The sequence below is a fragment of the Coenobita brevimanus genome, chromosome 8 (assembly GCF_032717465.1).
Source record: "Coenobita brevimanus isolate Jiangsu-jjx chromosome 8, ASM3271746v2, whole genome shotgun sequence".
Taxonomy (NCBI): domain Eukaryota; kingdom Metazoa; phylum Arthropoda; class Malacostraca; order Decapoda; family Coenobitidae; genus Coenobita; species Coenobita brevimanus.
In genome coordinates this window covers 47,880,913-47,903,133 of record NC_136961.1, presented here as the reverse complement: position 1 = coordinate 47,903,133, position 22,221 = coordinate 47,880,913, and the positions used below count along the sequence as shown (strand labels likewise).

The 22,221-nt window shown below is 40.6% G+C and overlaps 1 protein-coding gene across 1 annotated transcript in view; it reads right to left on the bottom strand.

Annotated features, from left to right (window-relative positions):
• Positions 1-332: 332 nt before the first annotated feature.
• LOC145405903 (mitochondrial ribosome-associated GTPase 2) overlaps positions 333-22,221 on the bottom strand; it is a 50,799-nt gene continuing 28,910 nt past the window's right edge. Inside the window, exons 5-10 of the mRNA XM_080277154.1 lie at positions 20,489-20,616; positions 16,583-16,673; positions 15,034-15,172; positions 13,447-13,594; positions 9,753-9,837; positions 333-532 (exon numbers count right to left, since the gene is read on the bottom strand). Coding sequence (XP_080133280.1) covers positions 362-532; positions 9,753-9,837; positions 13,447-13,594; positions 15,034-15,172; positions 16,583-16,673; positions 20,489-20,616 — 762 coding nt within the window. The 3' untranslated portion in view covers positions 333-361. The remainder of the gene's footprint in view (positions 533-9,752; positions 9,838-13,446; positions 13,595-15,033; positions 15,173-16,582; positions 16,674-20,488; positions 20,617-22,221) is intronic.

Here is a 22,221-nt window from a genome sequence, read left to right as displayed (position 1 = left end):
GTTTGGGAGATTTTTGTCGACTCTCTTCCTCTCACGTGCGCATTTTTGGGAATTTTTGAATTTTGATTTTTTAAATTAATATTTTGGAGCCTTCCCGAGTTGTAGAGGTTTCCGATTTGAAGGATGACGAATTGTTGAAGTTTTTACTGTACACACACACACACACATACATATATATATATATATATATATATATATATATATATATATTATATATATATATGCCTGCATTCATAAACCTGCTGAACACTTCAGAACCATATCAGCATAAATATTATAGTAAAAAACAGGAAAAATGAAACCATCCATGATAGGGCAACTTTTATGGAGACTTGTTTATTGTAAGAAATGATTCAGTCCTCTATGAATATGACCCCTGATTTACCTTTACTCCTTGATGACTGAGGCTGCTTCTATTGTGATCAACCAACAACCTAAGCAGAGACATCAGTGGCAGCAGCTGGTCACCCATCTTGGCACTAACTGGCACCAGAGGCAAGTCTGTGTATGCAGCCAACTCTTCTAGATTTTCCTGTGAATAGTGATGAACCAATCAACTACTGTACTGTACTTTGATGTGTTTCAGTTGTACAACCATAAGCAAGATTTTCCTAAGAGTCCACTGCCAGCTTCAAGTCCTGCCTTCCCTATTTTTTATTCCTCACAAAATGACAGAAAATGTCCTTCCTTCTCATACTCTTTTGTTATGCTTCAAACTGATTTCACATAAAAGCTGTTCATGTTACATCGTCCATTCCTTCAACTGGTAGAATATCCATTCCTTCAACTGGTAGAATACTGTTGGCAAATTTTTGTTCATGGCTAATACATTTGTTGTCGATGCTATTTAACCCTTTTTTATCTGGGCAAGCAGACCCATCAACCACAGGTAAGCAACTGCCCCTATGATTGTCCCATGGGTATCTTATACTGTGGATGTTGTGGATGTTCCTATAAAATCATCAGTAATAAAACATATGTAGTGGCTGAGAATCTGTTGTTGTAGCATTGCTGTATTTCCTTAAAATTAGTGATAGAATAGCCTCCTGAGGTTTCTCAAAACTTTCCTGGGAAACTCTGCACGTCAGGGATGTGTCAAAATTTAAAAAATTTTACACACAACCACAACTCTAATTTGGTGTATTTCATTAGGTCAACCTTGCTATACAATTTTAGGGTTATATTCATGGAAAATGGATCAGATACCGATCAATCATATAACGAACTTAAGGACTGTAGCTATCAATACCCAATTTATCTGAAGGTGCATTGCCTGACATATGTCACTATCCATCAAAGCAAAACATCTCGCTGAATTAAAGCAATATACATTTTTTTACTCCAATAGCCGGCAGTGTGCATGGAAACCGAATATTTCAAAGTGCCTGCCACTCCATGCAACACCTCTGCCACCCATGTGTCAGTTATGATACTCAACAAAACAAAGGCGGCAGCCTGCTCCACCTCAGTCATAGAGAGTAAGCTGTCTAGTGTTGGTGGACAGTTCATCATAAAGCTTGTGGCCATTGTTGCCATACCAGAGCTTTTACAGGGACTTATGTTGCTAGCCTCATCACCAACATCCACCCCTATACCCCTAGTCAAACACATAGCAGAGATGTAAAATCATCTCTACACCACTCACAACACAGGATCTATGCCACTAACCATACAAGAATCATGAAAAAATCTATTACTGCATGGTGGTAGACAATATCTGTACATTTTATTGTAAAATACTTTAATGTACTGCATGCCATTTATTTACTTCATGTCTATTCTTTGGCATGAATTACTATATGTACAGTACCTGTACAATAATACTGTATAATATACATCAGACCCTTATTATACAATGAACCAGTATGAAATGAAAGGCTTTTATAATGATGAAAAAGTTAGGATTTCTTTTCAACATAGGATAGCATTTTTTGCTTATACAACCATAATGATCCTGTATGAAGCCTCACTGGTTGACAAATGATTGTTATTTTCTCTTATAAAATCACCAACATGCAAGATGCCTAGTCATTTGTTTGTTCCAAAATGGCTTCTGAACTTGATCACTATCAGGCGTGTTAGTGTCAGTGTGGTGTTGGAGTTCCAGTATCAACTGAAGTGCAGTGAAGTGAAATAACTACCAGATTTAATGACTTAGAAACTAATTTTTACACTTATTTTTGGGGGTAAGCAGTCAGTGCAGTGCTGTGAAGTGAAATACCTTTCAGCTGACATAGGTTGCAACTTAGGGGGTAGTAAGGTATTATCCATCAAACTGTATTAGTGCCCCTTCCCCAAAGTACAGTAGTAAACCCATCACGTCCCAACCGATTTTCCACCACTGACTCCCCTCAGTCCCGACCAATTTTGGAAAAAAAATTTTTTGGCTCAAACCTCCGCTTTTGGTGAGAAACATCAAAAATTCATAGAGAAATCGCTCACCTGAGGTTTAAAATACTCGATACAGATAGCAGTACTCCTTACCTTACTGGGTTTTCCATCAGGCTGGCTCGAAAGAAAACGAGTTCTATGGGAGGGTAACTATTCCACACCACTCATAAATAGTATTTATTTATTTATTTGTTACGAATTTATATGCAGTACGAGAGTATATTGGTTTTCAAACAGTGATATAGGCAATATAAGCATTGTTTCACTCACTAACACATCAATATACCTGACCTTTTTTGGCAACTTTACCTGATCATCATTTCTGACCGTTTCTTCCTCTAATGCTGCGTAAACTTTGTCCTCCACATTGTCATGATTGGGGAATCACTCTGGCCCTGAATGTCTTTATTGGCCAGGTCACTGGTAACAGGTGAATTGCCGAGACAATGGCGTGCAACTGGGAGGGGGGAAGTCATGCGGGGTAAGGCATTGTCCTGGCATCTTGTAGAGGGATAGAGGAAGGTGTCCCGTGTATACTTACCAAAAATCACGCATGAAAATTGAAAATTGTGCAAATTATGAACCTTGCAATTGCACGACGTACCGGTACGTTGACGGGTCTAGCTGTGAAAAAATGTTGTGACGTACCCATACGTCGATGGGATGCCTCGGGTTAATGGGTCTGAGCATTTCGTTCAGCAAATGGAAACTGAGTTGTTGGGTACCCTGAAGACTCATGTTATAAGGTCAAATGGGCCTGGAAATGTTTCAACATTTTCCCAGTGTCCCCCCCACTGACCTTGAGAATATATATATTTTTTCTCCCCAATTGTAGTACACATACAGCCTCTACAAACATCACTAGGCAAAAGAGAGGGTTATTCAGAGCGTACAAACTGCTGTACAAGGTACTCACCATGATGGGTGAGGAAGTGTTGTTAAAGTTATGGGGGGGAGAGGGGAGTATCCAAGGCTGAGCGGCAGGGATTTCCAGTGCCAATATATGAATCACATTGCTATCCACTGTCATATTGGCTCCATGCTCGGCATGCACATATTTGTACAGCACCTTCTTCATTTTTTGTAACATGTCACTATGCACATAAGCCCGCATATAAAACAACATCAATATCAGCTAAGTGAATTGCACGCTCTATTTTCTCTCGTTTATTTATTTATTTATTTATTTTTTTCTCACTGTATGCACAGTTGACTCAGTAACAATGAAGTTAGTCACCTCCACCACACGCTCAACACCATCAAGCGTGCGTAGTAATATCCTCTTTTCTCGTAAGATGGACTTTTCCAGTGTGCATTTTCTTTGGCACTAGAAGCACTTGGACGCAGGGAAAACAGCACACCATGGCACTTGAAAAATGTGCATTTTTTTATGCAAGAAGACAGGGGAAGGTCAAAGCCAGGCAGCCTGAACAATGGAGGGAGGGTATGAGGCAGGACCAAGGAGATGAAGGCTCAGAGTGCAAGCAAGGCAGCCACAGAATTTTACTGCGCTAACAGGAGGATAGTCTGCATTGACTGATACAGGGTATGGTTTATGTTGCTGTGCAAATCAGAGTTTGTGCAAACTGCAACCACGCTGCTCGCAGTCATACTGTATATGACAGGTCTTTGGCTGAATTGTGACAAATAAATGGGGGATTATTGTGTGGTACAAATGAAATCGTTGATCATATATAAAAAACGATGCTTTACAGAGGTGATCATATAAACAAAAGAGTGACCATATATTGAGAAATGGGTGCCAAAATGTTCAGACTGCACAGCAGGGTATCTATATAAGTTGTGTGAAACCTTGTACTAAATTAAGTTTGAGCTAAGTTTGAGCTAAAACATGACTTTTTTTTTTCTAATGCAAGGAAGAATGAACCAAAGGCCAGAAGCCCACAAACCGTTCCCTCCAAGAAAAAACAAAAACAATACAAGAGAGCGAAATTCATGATCCATTCATTTTGAGATCCCTGGACACACTGTGTTTGAAAGACTGGTGATAACAGGAAGTATGTGGTAGGTGGAGTGCTCACCATCCACTCACTCAATTTAGTGCTGCTTTGGGTGCCTGCTCTTTCCTCTCTTCCTTCCTTCCTCTTCTGTCTTTCTTTCCTTCATTCTTTCCACTTCCTTCTGCCTACGAGTGACTTTACAGTACACTCCCTCGTCTGCCTTTCTTTCCTTCATTCTTTCCTCTTCCTTCTGCTTATGGGTGACTCTACACTGAGTGACAAGCCAAATGGTTTCCTGTACACCAGGAAACTATTTACTATGCTGGGTGGTAACCATATAACCAAATTATGGCACCTGGTTATGAAGTTATGAAGGCGCTCCAGTCAGATTGGGCTGGTGCAAATGTATATCCAAGGGGAGGTTGGGGTTTACTGTTCACACAATGCCACTCAGAGATGAGTGAGGCTCATCACTCTCATCTTAAATGTCAGGACCAACTTGCCTAGCCCCAGGCTCCTATGCTCCTCATGGGGCAACATAGGAATGGATGATGGATGGTTGAAGGAAATACTACCAGAGGGAGACAGTTTCAGAGTTGACCTGTTGCATAAATGAGGGACTGGGAGTAAGGGTTAACTCTTGCATTAAAGAGTTGGACAGAAAAGGGATAAGAGTTTGTTGCCAGATGGGTGCTACATCCCCATTGTGGTGGTGGAGGGATGCAAGCAGAAAGCTCAGAGATGCAGTGACCACTGAAGCAGTGACACATAGGGGCGAATAAAACCCATGTATAAAGTCAAAGACTGTGTAGAGGTAAAGACGGCATGGAGTCGGCTTAGCACACCTAAACTCTTGGAAACAGATTTTACAAGAGATGTAATACGATCTTTCTAAGATAAATCCTGAGAGAATGAAACCCCAAGTATGTTTAAAGATGGTACGGGATTGAGGTGGATATTTATAAATATTAATGTGTACTCCTGTGGAAGATTTGTCCGGTTGATAGGTGTAAGAACTGAGTTTTGATGCATTTAAAACAAGATTACTTCTACCCCGGTCAGAGACATGAGCCAAGTCAGACATCAGGTGTACCATTGCCTCATCCCTTGTTTGTTGAAGTAACTGCTGAGATGGACACTGCAGGAAGCGAATGGAAAGGTGAAGGGTGGAATCATCAGAGAATGCATGGATAGGATTAGATGTTCTGCTTAGGTCATTGATGAATAAAAAGAAGAGAGCTGGTGATAGGATGAAGCCCTGAGGAACACCACTACTGATAGATCTAAGACAAGAACGGTGGCCGTCTACAACAGCAGCTATAGAACGACCAGAAAGGAGGCTAGAGATAAAGGCACAGATAGAAAGACAGAAACTTTCTGTTTACAAGTAAACAGAAAGTTTGGTTCTGGGAACCCCACATTTTTCATAAAAATATATATAAAAAGGCTGGTTATTATCAATACATCTACCTTGGACACCCACAGCAGCACACTTACATGCGATATCACTGGATGGACATGTCAGTGTATCCTAACTTAACTGACGTGAGAGGCTTTGCCCCTTGGACCCCCCAAATTTTAATGAGCTAGTACTGCCACAAAGCCTAACCTTGAAAGCCCCCAATACCTATCAAACCTTGAAAGCCCCCAATACCTATCAGGCAAAAATTTTAACCTATGCCATCCTAATCAACCTGTGAAAGACTCCCGCCCTGCACCACATGTATCTTGCTGAGAATTACTTTCAACACTATTAGTCCTAAAAAATTAATTACAGAAAGAGAAAATTTTTTTAGAAAGATCATTAATCAGCAACAATAATGGCAAAAATACAATGAAAGTATCAGCATGGAGTAACTGCCCACAACTAGGGTAAAGGTCAGTGCAGTACCTTGTAATCCTTTAGAGTAATAAAGAAGCCAGTGAGGCATCATATTTTTGTGTGAAAACATAATTCCCATGAAATTAACTCACATAATTATCTTACCTAACTTCTTACGTAACACAAAAACTTGTCACACACTGTAAGTGCTGAATTTTCTGACTGAGTCTGTCAGCTCACAACTAAAGTCAATCACAAAACCATGTTCTCATAGCACAAATGCAAAAACTCATCAATCTTATTCCTCCATTACCAGAATCCTTTTTTGAGTTTGTAATCACCTCCAACAAAGAGCCTATCCACATCTTAAGCACACCCAACTCATTTTTCCTGTGTGTACAAATGTAACTCCTCTCGTTAGCATTAAACTTCTGCACCATGTCCTACTTCACAGTTTTCGTTTTCATTTTTAAAGGCTCCAACATGCTCACATGTGTTGGCCTTGGTCACCTAATGGCGGCTCTCCACGCTGCACGATCCACTGCAGCCTCCCTGTTCAGTCCCTTAACCCTGAGGTCACACTTAGTGACCTCGTCCCATGTCTTTCTCGGTCTACCCCTCATAACCCCACCCCCAATATTAACACTTCTCACCTTCCTCACCCAGTTATCATCCCCCATCCTCTCCACATGTCCAAACCATCTCAATCTACCTCTCCTCATCACAACACCAATACACTCCAGTCCCATCCTACCTCTCAACTCTTCCATCGTAAACCCAGCCCCTCCATACCTTGGACGCAGGGACGCACCGCACATCCACCTAATCATTGTCATTTCTGTACGTCTGAGCCGGCGAATATCTTCCTCCTTCACTGCCCAGGTCTCACTATCATACAGCATTACACTCCTAACACATGCTGCATACAAAGACCCCTTGGCACGTAGGGAGAGTCCTCTCAACATCAGGAGAGGCAAGAGCTCCCTGAACTTCTTCCAACCACTTCTCACTCTAGCCACAGAGCTAGCTCCAGCCCCACCTCCAGCACACAACATGTCTCCCAAGTAACAAAACTCTTCCACACACTCAAGAGATTCACCAGCAAGTTCAACCCTTTCATGTCTGACAATCTCCACCTGCTCACCCCGACACACCGTACACATAAAATCAGCATTATCTCGCAGTCTACCTCTGATACCACTACATCTCTTATGCACCCATTTATCACACACACCGCACAAGATGGAATTACTTCCCACGCCCTTGTGGCGAACTGCACATGGCCATGCTCCCTCGTCTTTGACAGTACCGCCACCAACCCTAGATATCATCACTTTTGTTTTATCTGCATTTACCCTTAAACCTTTGTGCCCCATACCATCTCTCCACTTCCTAAACCTTTCCTCCGCCTCCCTTTCGTTCTCTGCAATCAACACCAAATCATCAGCATACAACAACTCCCACGGGAGCCCGTTTCTAAAGTCACATGAAAGGGCTTCAAGTACCATGATAAACAACATGGGACTCAAGACTGACCCCTGATGCACACCAACATTCACAGAAAACTCATCACTCAAATCTCCATTCACTCTTACCTGGGTGCGAGCACCCACATACATAGCCATAACCACCCAAACCAGCCACTCCTCCAAGCCAAGCTTTCTCATTGCCCACTTCACCACCTCTCTAGGGACTCTGCGAATATTTTTACTTTTTCTTCAGGAATAAATGCTTTGCTTGTGTTCTTAGCACATTCACTGCAAGGAAGAGCACTTGCTGGGTGCTTACGCATTTTAAATGAGCTGGTTTAGAACAATGTGGTCAGAGTTCTGGGATGAGATGCGGGTTGAAAAAATTCACTGCAAGGAAGAGCACTTGCTGGGTGCTTACGCATTTTAAATGAGCTGGTTTAGAACAATGTGGTCAGAGTTCTGGGATGAGATGCGGGTTGAAAAAAAAAAAAAAAAAAAAAAAATGCTTCTAGACACAACAACAGTTAACAAGAAAGCTGAGGAAGGCAGGTACAGGACGTGTGTCACATGGGTGGGCTTCAGTCATGGAACCCTAGCAGTGAGTGTCAAAAGCACAACGCACAAGCTGTAAATAAACACAACCATCTCGAAACTGGCTACTTTAAAGCACCCACTTTGTTTCTTCCATGCAACTAAGTGATATTATTATATTATTAAAAATAATGAAAGAAATTAAATGCTTTTGTTTTTGGAAGACTGTTGCTTCCCTCTGTCTTAAATCACGACTCTACTGTATAAGCAAATGATTGTGTACCGGATAAGTTAATTGTACAGCGAGGTTGGCCATTATATGATAGGTAAACTGAACACTAAGTTCCACAGTTACTCTCACACATGGCTCCTAAGATCCTTGAAGTATAGGATGTCTTTTTTATATGCTAGAAATGTTCTGCATAATATTACTTCTTCCCAACATCAGGTACCATAGTCTGGGAGAAAATAGCAAATCAGCTAATATAAGTATAGTCTACTGCTTTAACTTGGCCTAAAATTACCTTCTCTCCATCTTCTGTGGTCAGTTGTAGCAATGATTTAACAATGGAATTTGATACCGATCATGAATGAATGCTACGGAAAGGATGCAGAGCCAAAGTATTGTCTTTTTCCTCCACTGACCTGCTGAAAATAAGCTGCAAAAGGATGAAAGTCTGGGCAAGGTTATGTTAAAAGTATTGAATTTTTCACAGGAAGCTAGTCTGTGATGACTGGGAACTTCATGTAGGGGGAAGAGAGAGAGAGAGAGAGAGAGAGAGTGCTGCTTGTATGTAGTGCAACCAACCAGAAAGAGAGAGAGAGAGAGTATAATAAGTACTGCTTGTATTAAGTGTGGAGTGCAATCAACCAATAACAATGATCAAAAGATACATAATACTCGTACTACTACTGTACATTCTTTTTGCCCTTTAACATAGCCTACCATTGCTGTCTTTCCATTCTGAATGCTCAGTTGTAATGGATTACCACTAGAATATGATGCTAGTAATGAAACAGTATTATGGCAAGGATGTAAAACTGCAGCACTATCTTATTCTGCCACTAAGCTGTAAAATAATCCATAAAGTTGTGAAAATCTGGGGCAGTTTAACCCCTTCAATACAATGACATATCTTCTGTTTTATTCTTGTGATATTCCGATAAGTTTATTCAGCTCAAAAGACTTTGTGAACTGCTGGGGTTACACACAGCCTTATATAATTTCTACACTAATATAGCACTGTTTGTTAATGGTACAAAACTCCCAAACCTATTTCAATTTAGTTAATGAGCAAATGTAGCCAGACTGGAGAGCTGATTTAACTCGTAACTAAGAAGACTCAATCCTCCCTCACAACTAAGGCTTACTGAATTTCATGTATCCACTTAAAGTGACCCAGTTACATCAGGTGAAAACTTACCTCCTACAAGGAACACTTCCCAAGTGATAAAAAAAACAGTTTGGTAACAGGGAAGAATAAAATATACAATATGCATCCAGAATGAAGGGGTTACGGTGAAAGTGCTACAGATCAGCGTTTGAGACAAATGACCTCAATTTACAGCAGTTACCTGAGCCTCCTGGAGATCTATCTTGTTAGCAATGACTGCATGAGGCCGAGTAGACAGTCCCTCTTGGTAATGTTCTAGCTCAGACCTGTAACAGTTAATACTGGAAATTTGATACACACCATCATCATCACTGCAATGTTCTTTTTCCCAACCATGGACTGGGTGAGGCAGGGTCCAGAGAGCAAGGTAAAAACCAGACAGGGGGAAAATTAATCAACAATATGTAAAATAAAATAGGCCAATCTCTCATACATTCACCATTCAATCCCCCAAATGGTACACACCATAACATACTTTTCTCTAACCTGACAATGATCCTTAACCCCATGCAACACAACTGATGCCAAGTGGGGTCAGACTGGATGGTCAATATGATGAGTAACCAAGGAGACTTATTTCTACATCATAATTAAGACTCATTAAATTATTCATGTGGCAGGTGGGGACACTCACCATCCACTCACTCGATATAGTGCTGCTCTCAGGTGTCTGCCTTTTCGTCTCCTTCCTTCTTTCTTTCCTTCTTCTTCTGTCTTTCTTTACTTCATTCTTTCCTCATCCTTCCGCTTACGGGTGACTTTACACTCCCTCTTTTGTTTGTCTTTCCTTCATTCTTTCCTCTTCCTTCTGCCTATGGGTGACTCTACACTGAGTGACATGCCAAATGGTTTCCTGTACACCAAGAAACCATTTACAATGCTGGGTGGTAACCATATAACCAAATTATGGTGCTTGGTGGTTTAGTGGGTAATTGCAGCATTCCAATCAGATTGAGCCGGTGAACGTTTACATCAAAGGGGTGGTTGGAGTTATTGTTCATGTAATGCCACTCAGGGATGAGTGAGGCTGGTCAATCTCATCTTAAATGTCAGGACCAACTTGCCTAGCCCCAGGCTCCTACGCTTCTCATGGGGCAACACAGGATTGGATGATAATGATGATAAATTCACTCAATCACAACTTAGTATTCAGGCTGTGGGAGTGGCCAGTTTTCTCAGATAAAAACACACCAACATTACATCATCAACATCATCTAATAATTTCTAATTAAAACTTCTTTGGTTATCTGCATAATCCATCCAATCATTCATTGTCTAATTCTTTATTTCCCCATCAAGGGCATAGGAGTCCAAGGCTAGGATATTCAGTCTGAGCAATTTGAACAGATCAGTTTGGCTGTATGGAGATGACAGAGAATTAGAGACTGATTATGGCGGTACCATTCTTAACTGGCGGTATGGGTGGGGCACCAACCTCTGTACAGTGTTGCCACGTTTTCCATACCGTGATGCCTCTCTCTCTCTCTCTCTCCTGGGAGGGGATGTGCATCACCCTTGGGAATTTTGTTTCTTTTATGAGTGACATAAACTTGTGCTTTCATTTCTTTATTTTGTTTTTATTATATCTAATTATATTTAAAAATATTATTGTTTTAAATATGGCACCAGATGACCTCACTATTGTGGCGCCATGATTTGTTTTCATTCAATCACTCTCTCCCTCCTTCGTTCCCTCCCTTACTCCATATCTCACTCAGCTGCACTCAACACTGCCCCTGGTCTGCCTTCCCCTCCCCCCCTCCTCTCTCTCTCGTCTGTGGTATTTTAGGATACATTTTGGTTATTTTCTTTTATGTTATAATGTACATATTGTAAATTTGACTTTATTTCCACACCACCCAGGAGGTAAAAGTCTTGGCGCGTCTTTTTTTAAGTGTCTCCAAACAGGCCTAGGATAGACGAAGCTCTGGCCAGGTGGGACTGGGTGTGTGTGAGTGTTGCCTCTCACAAGGGTTTAATGTATCATTTTTTTTTTAACCATGAAATTGACATATTTTTACTTATATTCCTGCACATTATCTTACAATCATAATTGTGACATTATTGCCAACCCCAGAAATACGGTAACAGCCAATAAAAGTGACTACTTTTTTTTAAGCAGCACTGTAAAATATTTATGCCACGTTTCTGTATTGCCGTATAAATATTTTACGCATAATAAGTTTACTGTTCTTTCATATATTATAATACACACGTTACCATTATACTCTTATGTGTTTATCTTATTGTGAGCCTATTACATATATCAGAGCCGTTCACATAGCGGGTATGGAACACGTGGCAACAGTGTACAGAGGTTCGTGCCCCACCTAAACCGCCACTTAAGATTGGTATCACCATAGCAGAGTGTGAGATGGAAAGGGAGATCAAGGATATGATTGAGGGATGGAGTGGAAAGATGTATGAGAGAGGGAGATGTGAGTTGGAGGGAGGTCAGCCAAGTGACAAAGAACAGGGCGATGTGGAGGTGATTTGTTTGTGGCCATCCGTTACATGATTAAGACATCCGGAAATAAATGGAAAGTTACACTGGTCTGTCCCTACGACTAGTATTACTGAAGCAATAAACACCAGCCACCTAAGATTTAAACCCCTACAGTCCCATAATGCATTCCAAAGTTCTGCTCACCAACCAAAGCATATTTCAGAACAGCAAGTGGTTGGCGGGGACACTCACCAACCACTCACCTGTTGTAGTGTTGCTCTCGGGTGCCTGCCCTTTCCTCTCTTTCTTCCTTCTTACCATCCTTCTTTCCTTCCTTCATTCTTTCCTCTTCCTTCTGTCTACAGGTGACTGTACACTGAGTGACAAGCCAAATGGATTCCTGTACACCAGGAAACCATTTACTCTGCTGGATGGTAACCATATAACAAAATTATGGTACCTGGTGGTTTAGTGGGCAACTATGATGCTCCAGTCGGATTGAGCCAGTGCAAGTTTACATCCAAGGCGTGGTTGGGGTTTACTGCTCACGTATGGCCACACAGGGATGACTGAGGCTGGTCACTCTCATTTGAAATCTCAGAACCAACTTGCCTAGCCCCAGGTTCCTATGCACCTCATGGGGCAACACTGGATTAGATGATGAATGAATAAATAATGAGCATATTCAACAGAACTTGTATGTCATTATTTGGAAGTGTAGTCAATCAGAAGGACTGACTCTTGAAAGATTTATTATTTACTCCCGTCAGCCCACTCATGTCTTTCCCATTTTATTCTTGGTACTGTACCACCTTATGATATTATTCAACCTGGGACACATCTCTAATAGTGAAAAGGTTAATGAAAGTTGTACCTAAACTCCCTTAAAGTTGAATAAAATCATGCAAAAACAACATTGTAATACAATATAAACTACATTATCAGTTTGACAGGCTTAAAAACAATGATGCCACATGGCTTCACCAGTATTCATCATCATCATTATCCTTTCCTCTTTTACCAACCAAGGATGGGGCAAGATGGGATCCACTGGGCAAGAAAGAGCCTGATAGGAGGAAAACTATCAAAAGTATGCCAAAAATGGGTCACATTCTCATTCACTCACCATTCTAGCCCCTGGAACCCTGACTTTGCCTTAGAGACAAGACAACTACCCATGCTTACACTTTTCACATAAACCTATCAGCCAGTATCATCATCATCACCATAATATCAAATGCTTTGGTCCCTCCTGGGAACCCCCTAACGAGGGATGGCCATGATAGAACCACTTCAAGGCTATTCTGTCCTCACACACCCCTCTCACTCTCTCAAACAATTTTCTTCCTCTTCCTTCTCTCTCACCAATATACTGTTCTACTCTTATCTATACTACATATGGTCTGCCTCTACCAACATTATACTGTACCTGAGAATATCCAACTGGCGCCAAGGTTCGGGCTGTGCTGTATCAATCACATAAAGGAGGCAGTCACATCGTTCTATGTGTTTCAGAAATGCCAGTCCTAAACCATGATTACGATGAGCTCCCTCAATTATACCAGGGATGTCTGCAACTGTGGAAAAAAGAGTGAAATGGAAAAACCATCATCATCATCACAATCATCATATCCTAATTTCCTTATAAGAATAGGAAAAGATTTATGCTATTGTGATCCCAGGCCCATCTGCAAGCTGAGGTTTCCCTTCTCATGCAATCCACCATCCTCCATTTGGGATGCAGAGTGGAAGTTGAAGGCACTGAAGCCACCCAGTTATATCAGTGCTACCACACGAAGACGTCCTCCTCCAACACAAGAATAAGGTGGTAAAAATCAAGGAAAAAAAGAAAATAAATAAAAAATGATGCTGAAGCCACCAACAGTGAAACAAGCTACAAATTACAGTAATTCATATTAACAAATGCTAGCTTTATCTCATGAAGAATAACCTGTATCAATCACTTAAGTCCTTCAATTTGAGAGGGACGTCTTCACACGATGCCACTGATGTAACCAGGCATCTCCACTGATCATCATCATCATTATCATCCAATCCTGTGTTGCCCCATGAGAAGCGTAGGAGCCCGGGGCTAGGCAAGTTGGTCCTGACATTTAAGATGAGAGTGACCAGCCTCACTCATCCCTGAGTGGCATTATGTGAGCAATAACTCCAACCACCTCTTGGATATAAACTTTCACCGGCTCAATCCGACTGGAGTGCTGCAATTACTCACTAAACCACCAGGTGCCATAATTTGGTTATATGGTTACCACCCAGCATAGTGAATGGTTTCCTGGTGTACAGGAAACCATTTGGCTTGTCACTCAGTACAGAGTCACTCACAGGCAGAAGGAAGAGGAAAGAATGAAGGAAAGACAGACAAAAGAGTGAGCGTAAAGTCACCCACAGGCAGAAGGACGAGGAAAGAATGAAGTAAAGAAAAACAGAAGAGGAAGGAAGAAAGATGGAGGGACATACAACCCTATAATGGGGATGGCTGAGGTACATTTAATGTTTTCTGGACTTAAGTCAAATCATGTGCTAAAACCAACTAATTACATCCTAACTGATGTAGGAAACTGTTGATTAAAAAAAAAAAAAAAAAAAAAATCTATGTTAATTTTATTAACAATAAGGGTCTCGTCTTGGACTCTGACTCTATGTACTTGTGGTTTAACGCTTCCTATCTAAGTGCGATGAATCTGTAGTTAGCTGCCAAGCTTGTAGCCATATTTTGGTCAAATTTCCTGGCACTGCATTCCTTCTCTGCACTACACCAAAGCCAATCTAGTTTGCTATCAGTTTTCTCTCATCATTACCATTAATTAACTTTTCAAAAAATTGTTTCCTTTTTATCCTTATTTCACTTCCATTGATCAGTGTTTTTCTATTCTAATTTTTCACACCTTTACACTTTTATCCACCTTCAGTTATAGCAATTTTGCTATTTCTTCCAAAACATCGAAAAGGTGACATATAATGAGATCTTACAGTAAACATGCCTCCTTCCTACCTGCTAGCTGCTGCAGATCTGCATAATGTATCATGCCAACATAAGGATTAAGTGTGGTGAAGGGATACGCTGCCACTTTGGGTCTTGCTCGTGATATTGCTCTCAGCAGGGTTGACTTCCCAGCATTTGGAAATCCTATCTGGAAAAAAAAAAAAAAAAAAAGTACTGTAATATATCCTAGATGATGCAGATGGCAAAACTCCTGTAAAGCAAAACTAAACATGGGTTATTTGAGATGAATTATTGTATCTGAGAGTAGCATGTGGAATTCCACGCAGAGACAGACACACAAACGAGGAGTGAAAGAGTATGGTGTTGACGTGGATGTGACTGAAACCATGAGGAGTACTCTGAGATGGTTTGGCCATGTGGAGAGGATGGAGAATGAGAGACTGACAAGAAGAGTATATGTGAGTCAGGTGGAGGGGAAGGGGGAGGCCGAGGATAATATGGAGAGAGGGGTAGAGAAAAACATGAGAGAAGGGGGTGTGAGCTGGACAGACAGCAGCCTAATGTCAGTGGATAGTGGAGGCATTTAGTTTATGGTCACTCCTTACAGAATTACGGTGTATGGCTATGGACAAATAGATAGAACAAAAAAAAAAATTTACACAGGACGATAAATGAAATAAATCTCATGTGAGGAGAACCTCTTCATGCCACTGTAATATATGCAGAGTTGTGAAACTTGGCATGAATTCTACAAAGTGAAAATGACCATCAACATTATTCATCCCTCTATTCATCCATTATATGATACAGCATCTATCTGGACCACACAAACCCGGGCCCATAGCTGTGCAACTCATTCCAGGCAATGAAGGCAACAGTGACCAACCGTTGGGCCCTGAATGGCATTATGTGAACATTAAACCTCAACCATTCCTTCAAATTAAACCTTTATGGGCCACATCTAGTTGAAGCACCTTAATTCACTTGACCACTAAGCATCTAAAAAACTGTATGAGGGTAACAAAGCAAGCACTATATCAGCACACAACACAAATGTCCACCCGTGATCTCCCTGTGTGCATCAGAGAACTGTTCTATAAAAGGAAAAATACTCAAGACAAGGGATCTGGGTGTAACATAGAAAACTTAACAAGCCAGTAATCATCATCATCCTAACCCCCCTTTCCAAGCTAAAGACAGTGTAAGGTAGGATCCAGAAACAAGGAACAAGAAAATACAAAAGTGGAAGAACTGTCAACAGTATGCCCAATGAAAATAGGTCATAAAATCATTCACATACCACTAAAGCCTCAGAATCCTGGCTCCACCACACAAGCATAATCATCTGCATATATTTTTTTCTACATACACTTCACATACACCTGAGTCCCTCCACTGACTACTAATTTTAAAAGGTGTCAAATTCTTTCATGTATTTCTCTTTACAGACTTCATCCAATAAAGTTCACATTTTTTTTAACGTGTCTTCTACGTCATCTTTCATATCTCACTTACTCAAACACTCATTTATCGCATCCATCTTCTGCCATGCCTACATTTACCTGCATAAATTCCAATAAACACTGATGAAACTCACCAACCCAACATCGGCCATCGTTCGTAGTTCAACTTCATACTCCAAGCACTCTCCTTTTCCACCAAATTCAGCAACTCTGGGAGCCTGATCTCTGAAATTTTAGAATGTCATCCTGAACAACAAAAAATCAAATTAAATCACTTTGAGCATGGGGATTTTTTTGTTCTTGTAACAACTTTAATCACCTTAGGAGAGACTGCTTTAGCTAGAAAGGTTGGACATAGACTTAATAAATCCCTTAGGTAAGAAAGGCATTTCTCAAGTTGAACAAAAGTGTCAGGTGGCAGCAACAATTAACTAATGAAGACCTCACTTGGATTTAAGTGGTTAAGGAATCCCCAAACAGTACAGTACTACAGTTGTACAGTGGATGCCTAAATGAATGATAAAACTAGCTCATTATTTTCCAGCAACTGCTGGAAACAACCAAACTGTTAGGAAAAATGAAATCTCTGATATGCAACATGATTTGTAACAATACGAGTCATCATCATCATCCAGACCTCCTTTCTCACCCTAAGGCAGGGTGAGGAGTAGCAATGTCCAGACAGCCCAAATTCGCCCAATTCAATGGGCCACACTTCCATTCACTCATCATTCAAGCCCCCGGAATCCTGGCTCTATCTGATATGCCAAAAACTTTCACCACATTCTGTAGCTTCACATAACAGTATGAGTCACCAAAAAGAATATTCCATCCATCCATCCATCATCCAATCCTACGTTGCCCCATGAGGAGAGTAGGGGCCCAGGGCTAGGCAAGTTGGTCATTACATTTAAGATGAAAGTGACCACCCTCACACATCCCTGAATGGCATTACATGGGCAATAACCCCAACTACCCCTTGGATATAAACCTTCACTGGCTCAATCCGATTGGAGAGCCGCAATTACCCACTAAACTACCAGGCATCATAATTTGGTTATATGGTTACCACCCAGCATAGTAAATGATTTCCTGGTGTATAGGAAACCATTTGGCTTGTCACTCAGGCAGAAGGAATACGAAAGAATGAAGGAAAGAAAGACAAAAGAGAGAATGTAAAGTTACAGAAAAGAATATTAAAGAAGGCAAATTTCAGATCTAGAGTACTGTATCCCTGGTTTCTTTCTAAGCTAAATAGATAAATCTGAATCATTTCACTATCACACAAATAAACAAAATTAATGAGAAGGTGCAACCAGAGAACACAACACCTGCTCCCACCAATTGATCTAAGCCAGGACCAAACATTTGACTTTGCCCTGCAACTTGACCTTCAGCTGACTGCTCTCAAAACCCAATCACTTCACTTTAGCCAGGCCCTTCACTCTTCCACCATGTCTGGTTCAAGAAGCTCAAAATTGGCTGAGCTGACCTTGTCTGGTGACCCTGACTATTGACCTTGTCCAGTGACCTTGATTACTGACTGATTGTTCTCAAAAGAGAATTAATTCCCCAGGCTAGACCATGATAGATCATATAGCCCTCCTAGGTGATGGAAGAGTGCTGCCTCTCCCAGCAGAGAAGCTACTTAGGTGGGGCACAAACTCTCTACCTTGCGATCTCAAGTCAAGCGCCACCTTGCCCCTGATTATTCTTAAAACTGAATTCCTTTACCTTTGCTTTAGCTAAACCCTTCCATAAGGGTTAGTGAAGACTGGATAAAAACTGTTGAACCTGACTTAGTGAAACAACCCAGGTATACCTTGATATACGATACCCCTACATGCGACATCCCAGCTTAATGATGAGGGTAGAAATACTGTACCACCATACCCCAACTAACGATGGCCAAACCCCAGTTTAATGAAGGGTTTTGATTTTTTTTACAGATTTTGATGATATTTTAGACTAAAATTGTGCATTTAGGTTAATTTATAAACTGTTTGTAGACTTATGTGTATTAGCCATTGGTGGGGCGAACACTGTCAGTTTGGGGTACAGTTTACTGTACTAAGCTTGATTTTTTTCCAGACTTATATTTGACGATTTTCAGATTTTATTTCTTGGTTTTAGTGAGTTATTTAGATGTGTTAGACTGAGGTTAGCTTCTATGACAGCTGTTAGGTCATTTAGACTGGGTTTAAACTTGTTTTTGGGCTCATCTGGGTTGGTTTTGGACTTGGCAGGGGGGAAATCCAAGGCTGAGAAATGTATCCCATTACTTTACATGTTAAATCTACCCCGATACACAATACCCCGCCTAACGATGGGTTTTTACCAATCCAATTGCGTTGTTAAACAGGGGTATATCTGTACTGTCAGCAAAATAAGTAGGTCAATGTTATGGCTAATCCCCAACCCTTCCACCAAGTTTGATCCAAATCAGAAAAGACTGTTTTAATTATTTTGTTCATACACAGCCACACAGGTCAGTGTCTGACCTTGCCCTGTGACCCTGTCTTTCAAATGATTCTTCTAAAAATCATATACCTTTGCTCCTCTCTTAACCTCAACCCTTCCATAAAGTTTGGTCTGAACTGAATAAAAACTGTTCAAGCTGACCTTGCTAGGTCAAACTATGATCTAGCCCTGTGACAATGATTTTTAACCTATTGTTCTCAATAACAAAAGCTCTACCCCATGGCTGTCCCTCTATCCCTCCACCAAGTCTGGTTAAAATCAGATAAAAACTGTTTGAGTTTTGTTCACACACACAAGCACACAAAGACTGAAACACCTATGTTGAGCAAACCGTAACACGCTCTCACTTTGCAAGTGCAGATGTAATGATGGTAATACTGTAGCTTCTAACATCCATCCATCAAGTACTCCCCATCAGGTGTACAGGGGACCAAGGCAAGGTTACTATAAGTCCTGGCATTTAAGATCAGTGGGATCAGTTGCTCATCCTTGCGGTGCCATTACATAAGCAATAAACCCCTACTTACCCTTAGACTGAGATGCTAATGGGCCACAACCAGTTCAAGTGCCCTAACTCTGTACATCATTTGGCATCTAAAAATTACATAAGGACAATAGGGCTAATGTACTACAGTACATTGGTGCATTGCATGAAGGTCCACCCTTTATCAAACTGTGTGCATCAGAAAAATGTCACATAAAGTAAATATCATTTCAGCACAACAGGGAAAGCTTCTAACAACTGCAATATATCATGAACTAAAGAGCACCCTTCGACATCTTCACATACATGATTATGATGAATGACTATGGCCATTTTACACATTACTATCCTCTTTTATGTCATTTATATATATTTCTAATACTGACATGGTCTGCCTCAACAATGTACAAAAGGATAACGAGGTGCAATACTCAATGCAAAATAAACAAATAAGGTATATGTGCTCTGCAACTTCCCATGCCACCTAGATGACAACCTACTAAGCTCTTCTCACTTTAACTTGGCATAAACTTTCCACCTGTCCAGCCTGAATGCTCAATTTTATCAAGAGATTAAAAAAATACAATGCTAGTCACAAAGTGCTATAGAAAGGATGTAGAGCTGTAGTACAGTACTCTCTTCTGCCAATCATCTACATGATGTAAGATCCAGAGAGGCAAAAATGTGGGCCCAATTATGGTGATAAACTATAGCCTTACACATCAAGATCTATGCAATATAAGCCACAATAGGACAAAAATCTAGGCCAAGTTAAACTGACCGAATTATAATCTTTACATGGGCTACATGAAATATGCTGCAAAGGATGATAATCTAGGCAAAGTTCAGGTGAAAGAATTATAGGTTTACACATCAGTAGGAGAAAATGCTAGTCATGAAAAAGTTCTATGGCAATGATGTAGAGCTAAAGTACTGTCTCTATCACTGAGCAACATGATGTAAGATGCAAAAGGATACAAATCTGGACCATGTTTGGGTGAATGAATTCTAGTGAAGTCAGCTACAAAAGGAGAGAAATTTAGACCAAGTTAAGATGACTGCACAATAGTCTTACACATCAGTAACAAAGAATGCATTGCCCTTGCCACCTGCTCCTCCCCTGGTGGCTACAAAGAGGCTCCCTTCCTCCTCCAAACTCCCAATCACTTCACCTCCCAGCTTGAACATTGTCCCCAATGGCACCTGCAAACATCACACATATTAATTCTTTGAATCCAGCAATGTAGGGGATTTAATTCTTGCTACCTCCCTTTCCTTGGGGGAAGCAGCCTAGGTATATACAGATAGACAGATACCTTCCGAAGATAAGGCCTCTCATAATGGACAGGTTGATATATTGACTCCCTCAAGCTCAAACACTCTAACCTAACCTGAATACAATCATCAGGAGATGGCAAAAATCTATCCATCTGTCTATCAATAGCCACATGCCATAATCCTGTAAGGGATGGTCATTTGTTTTTGAGTCAAGTGTTTTACAGGGGGAAGCACTAACCCTCTTCCAACCCACTTGCTGACACATAGGGAACACATATGGATTGGTTATATGGTTACCACCCAGCATTTTAAATGGTTTCCTGGCTTACAGGAAACCACTAGGCTTGTCACACAAAGTAAAGCCACCTGAAAAGGAAAGATTAATAAAGTGAAATAAAAAGTTATGGGAAGATGGGAGAAACTGGAAGAAAGGAAGACAAACACAGAAAAAGAATATTAAAGATGAAGGAAGAAGTAGGCCATACTACATCAGGTGGCAAAAAATAAAATTTGAAAAACATCTCCAGGCTCACTGTAACAGCCCCTTGAACATGATGAATACTGGTAATATCATCTGGACACAGCAAAAATATCATCATTACCATCATCGTTGTAGTTGCCATCATTGTTGTGGTTGTTGTTATCATCATGATCCATACCTATTTTGTCATCCTTGGGTGGAGTGAAACAGGGTCCAGATAGCCCCCCCAATGAAAATAATAATAGTAATAGCATGACAAACTAATCAAAGTCGGCCCAACTGAATCATAGTGTGACTTATTTAGCTGCATAAATTTTCCCTACTGGTATTTTCTCTAGCTATGTTTTTCTCTCTCTCTCTCTCTCTCCGGGCATAACCTTATCCCATCCATGGTGGAATGAGAGGTAGAGACGGTGATGATGGTGATGATCTTTTTTTTTTTTTTTTTACAGAAGATGAACAGAGGAAAGAAAAACAAATAAAATAAAATAATCCATACACCAGATTACAAGTGTCCTCCTATTATAAAAAAATCTGTAACAGTTGGACTTGAACTGCTGTAGGTTGAAGTTTGGGGGGAACTATTCTGGGGATGTGAGTACTGTGTATTATTCAGTTTTAGGAGAACATCTGAATTGAAGTGATTAGGTACTGGACACATTTATCCCTTCAAGATAAAAAAGTCTCCTAAACTGGCTAACATCACCATTAGCTAGCAGGAATAAACCAATAAAATACATCATCAGACTGAACAGATTAACACAAAAAATTATGAAATTCACATTGATGCTCAACTTCCTAAAGCCAATGTATACTACCGGTATGTATCATCATCATCACCCAAGGAAGGGGTGAGGTAAGGTCCAAAAAGCAAGAGGAAAAAAATGATAGACAGAGAACTATTTGACAGGATGCCCACACTCTCATTCACTCACCATTCAAATCCCTGGAATCCTGAATCCATCTCTCGAATCCAGTGATGTTTTCTTTAGTGCAGTATATTCTCGTTACCCTCAGACACTCTAGTTCAGCCTCAGATAGATTTTTTG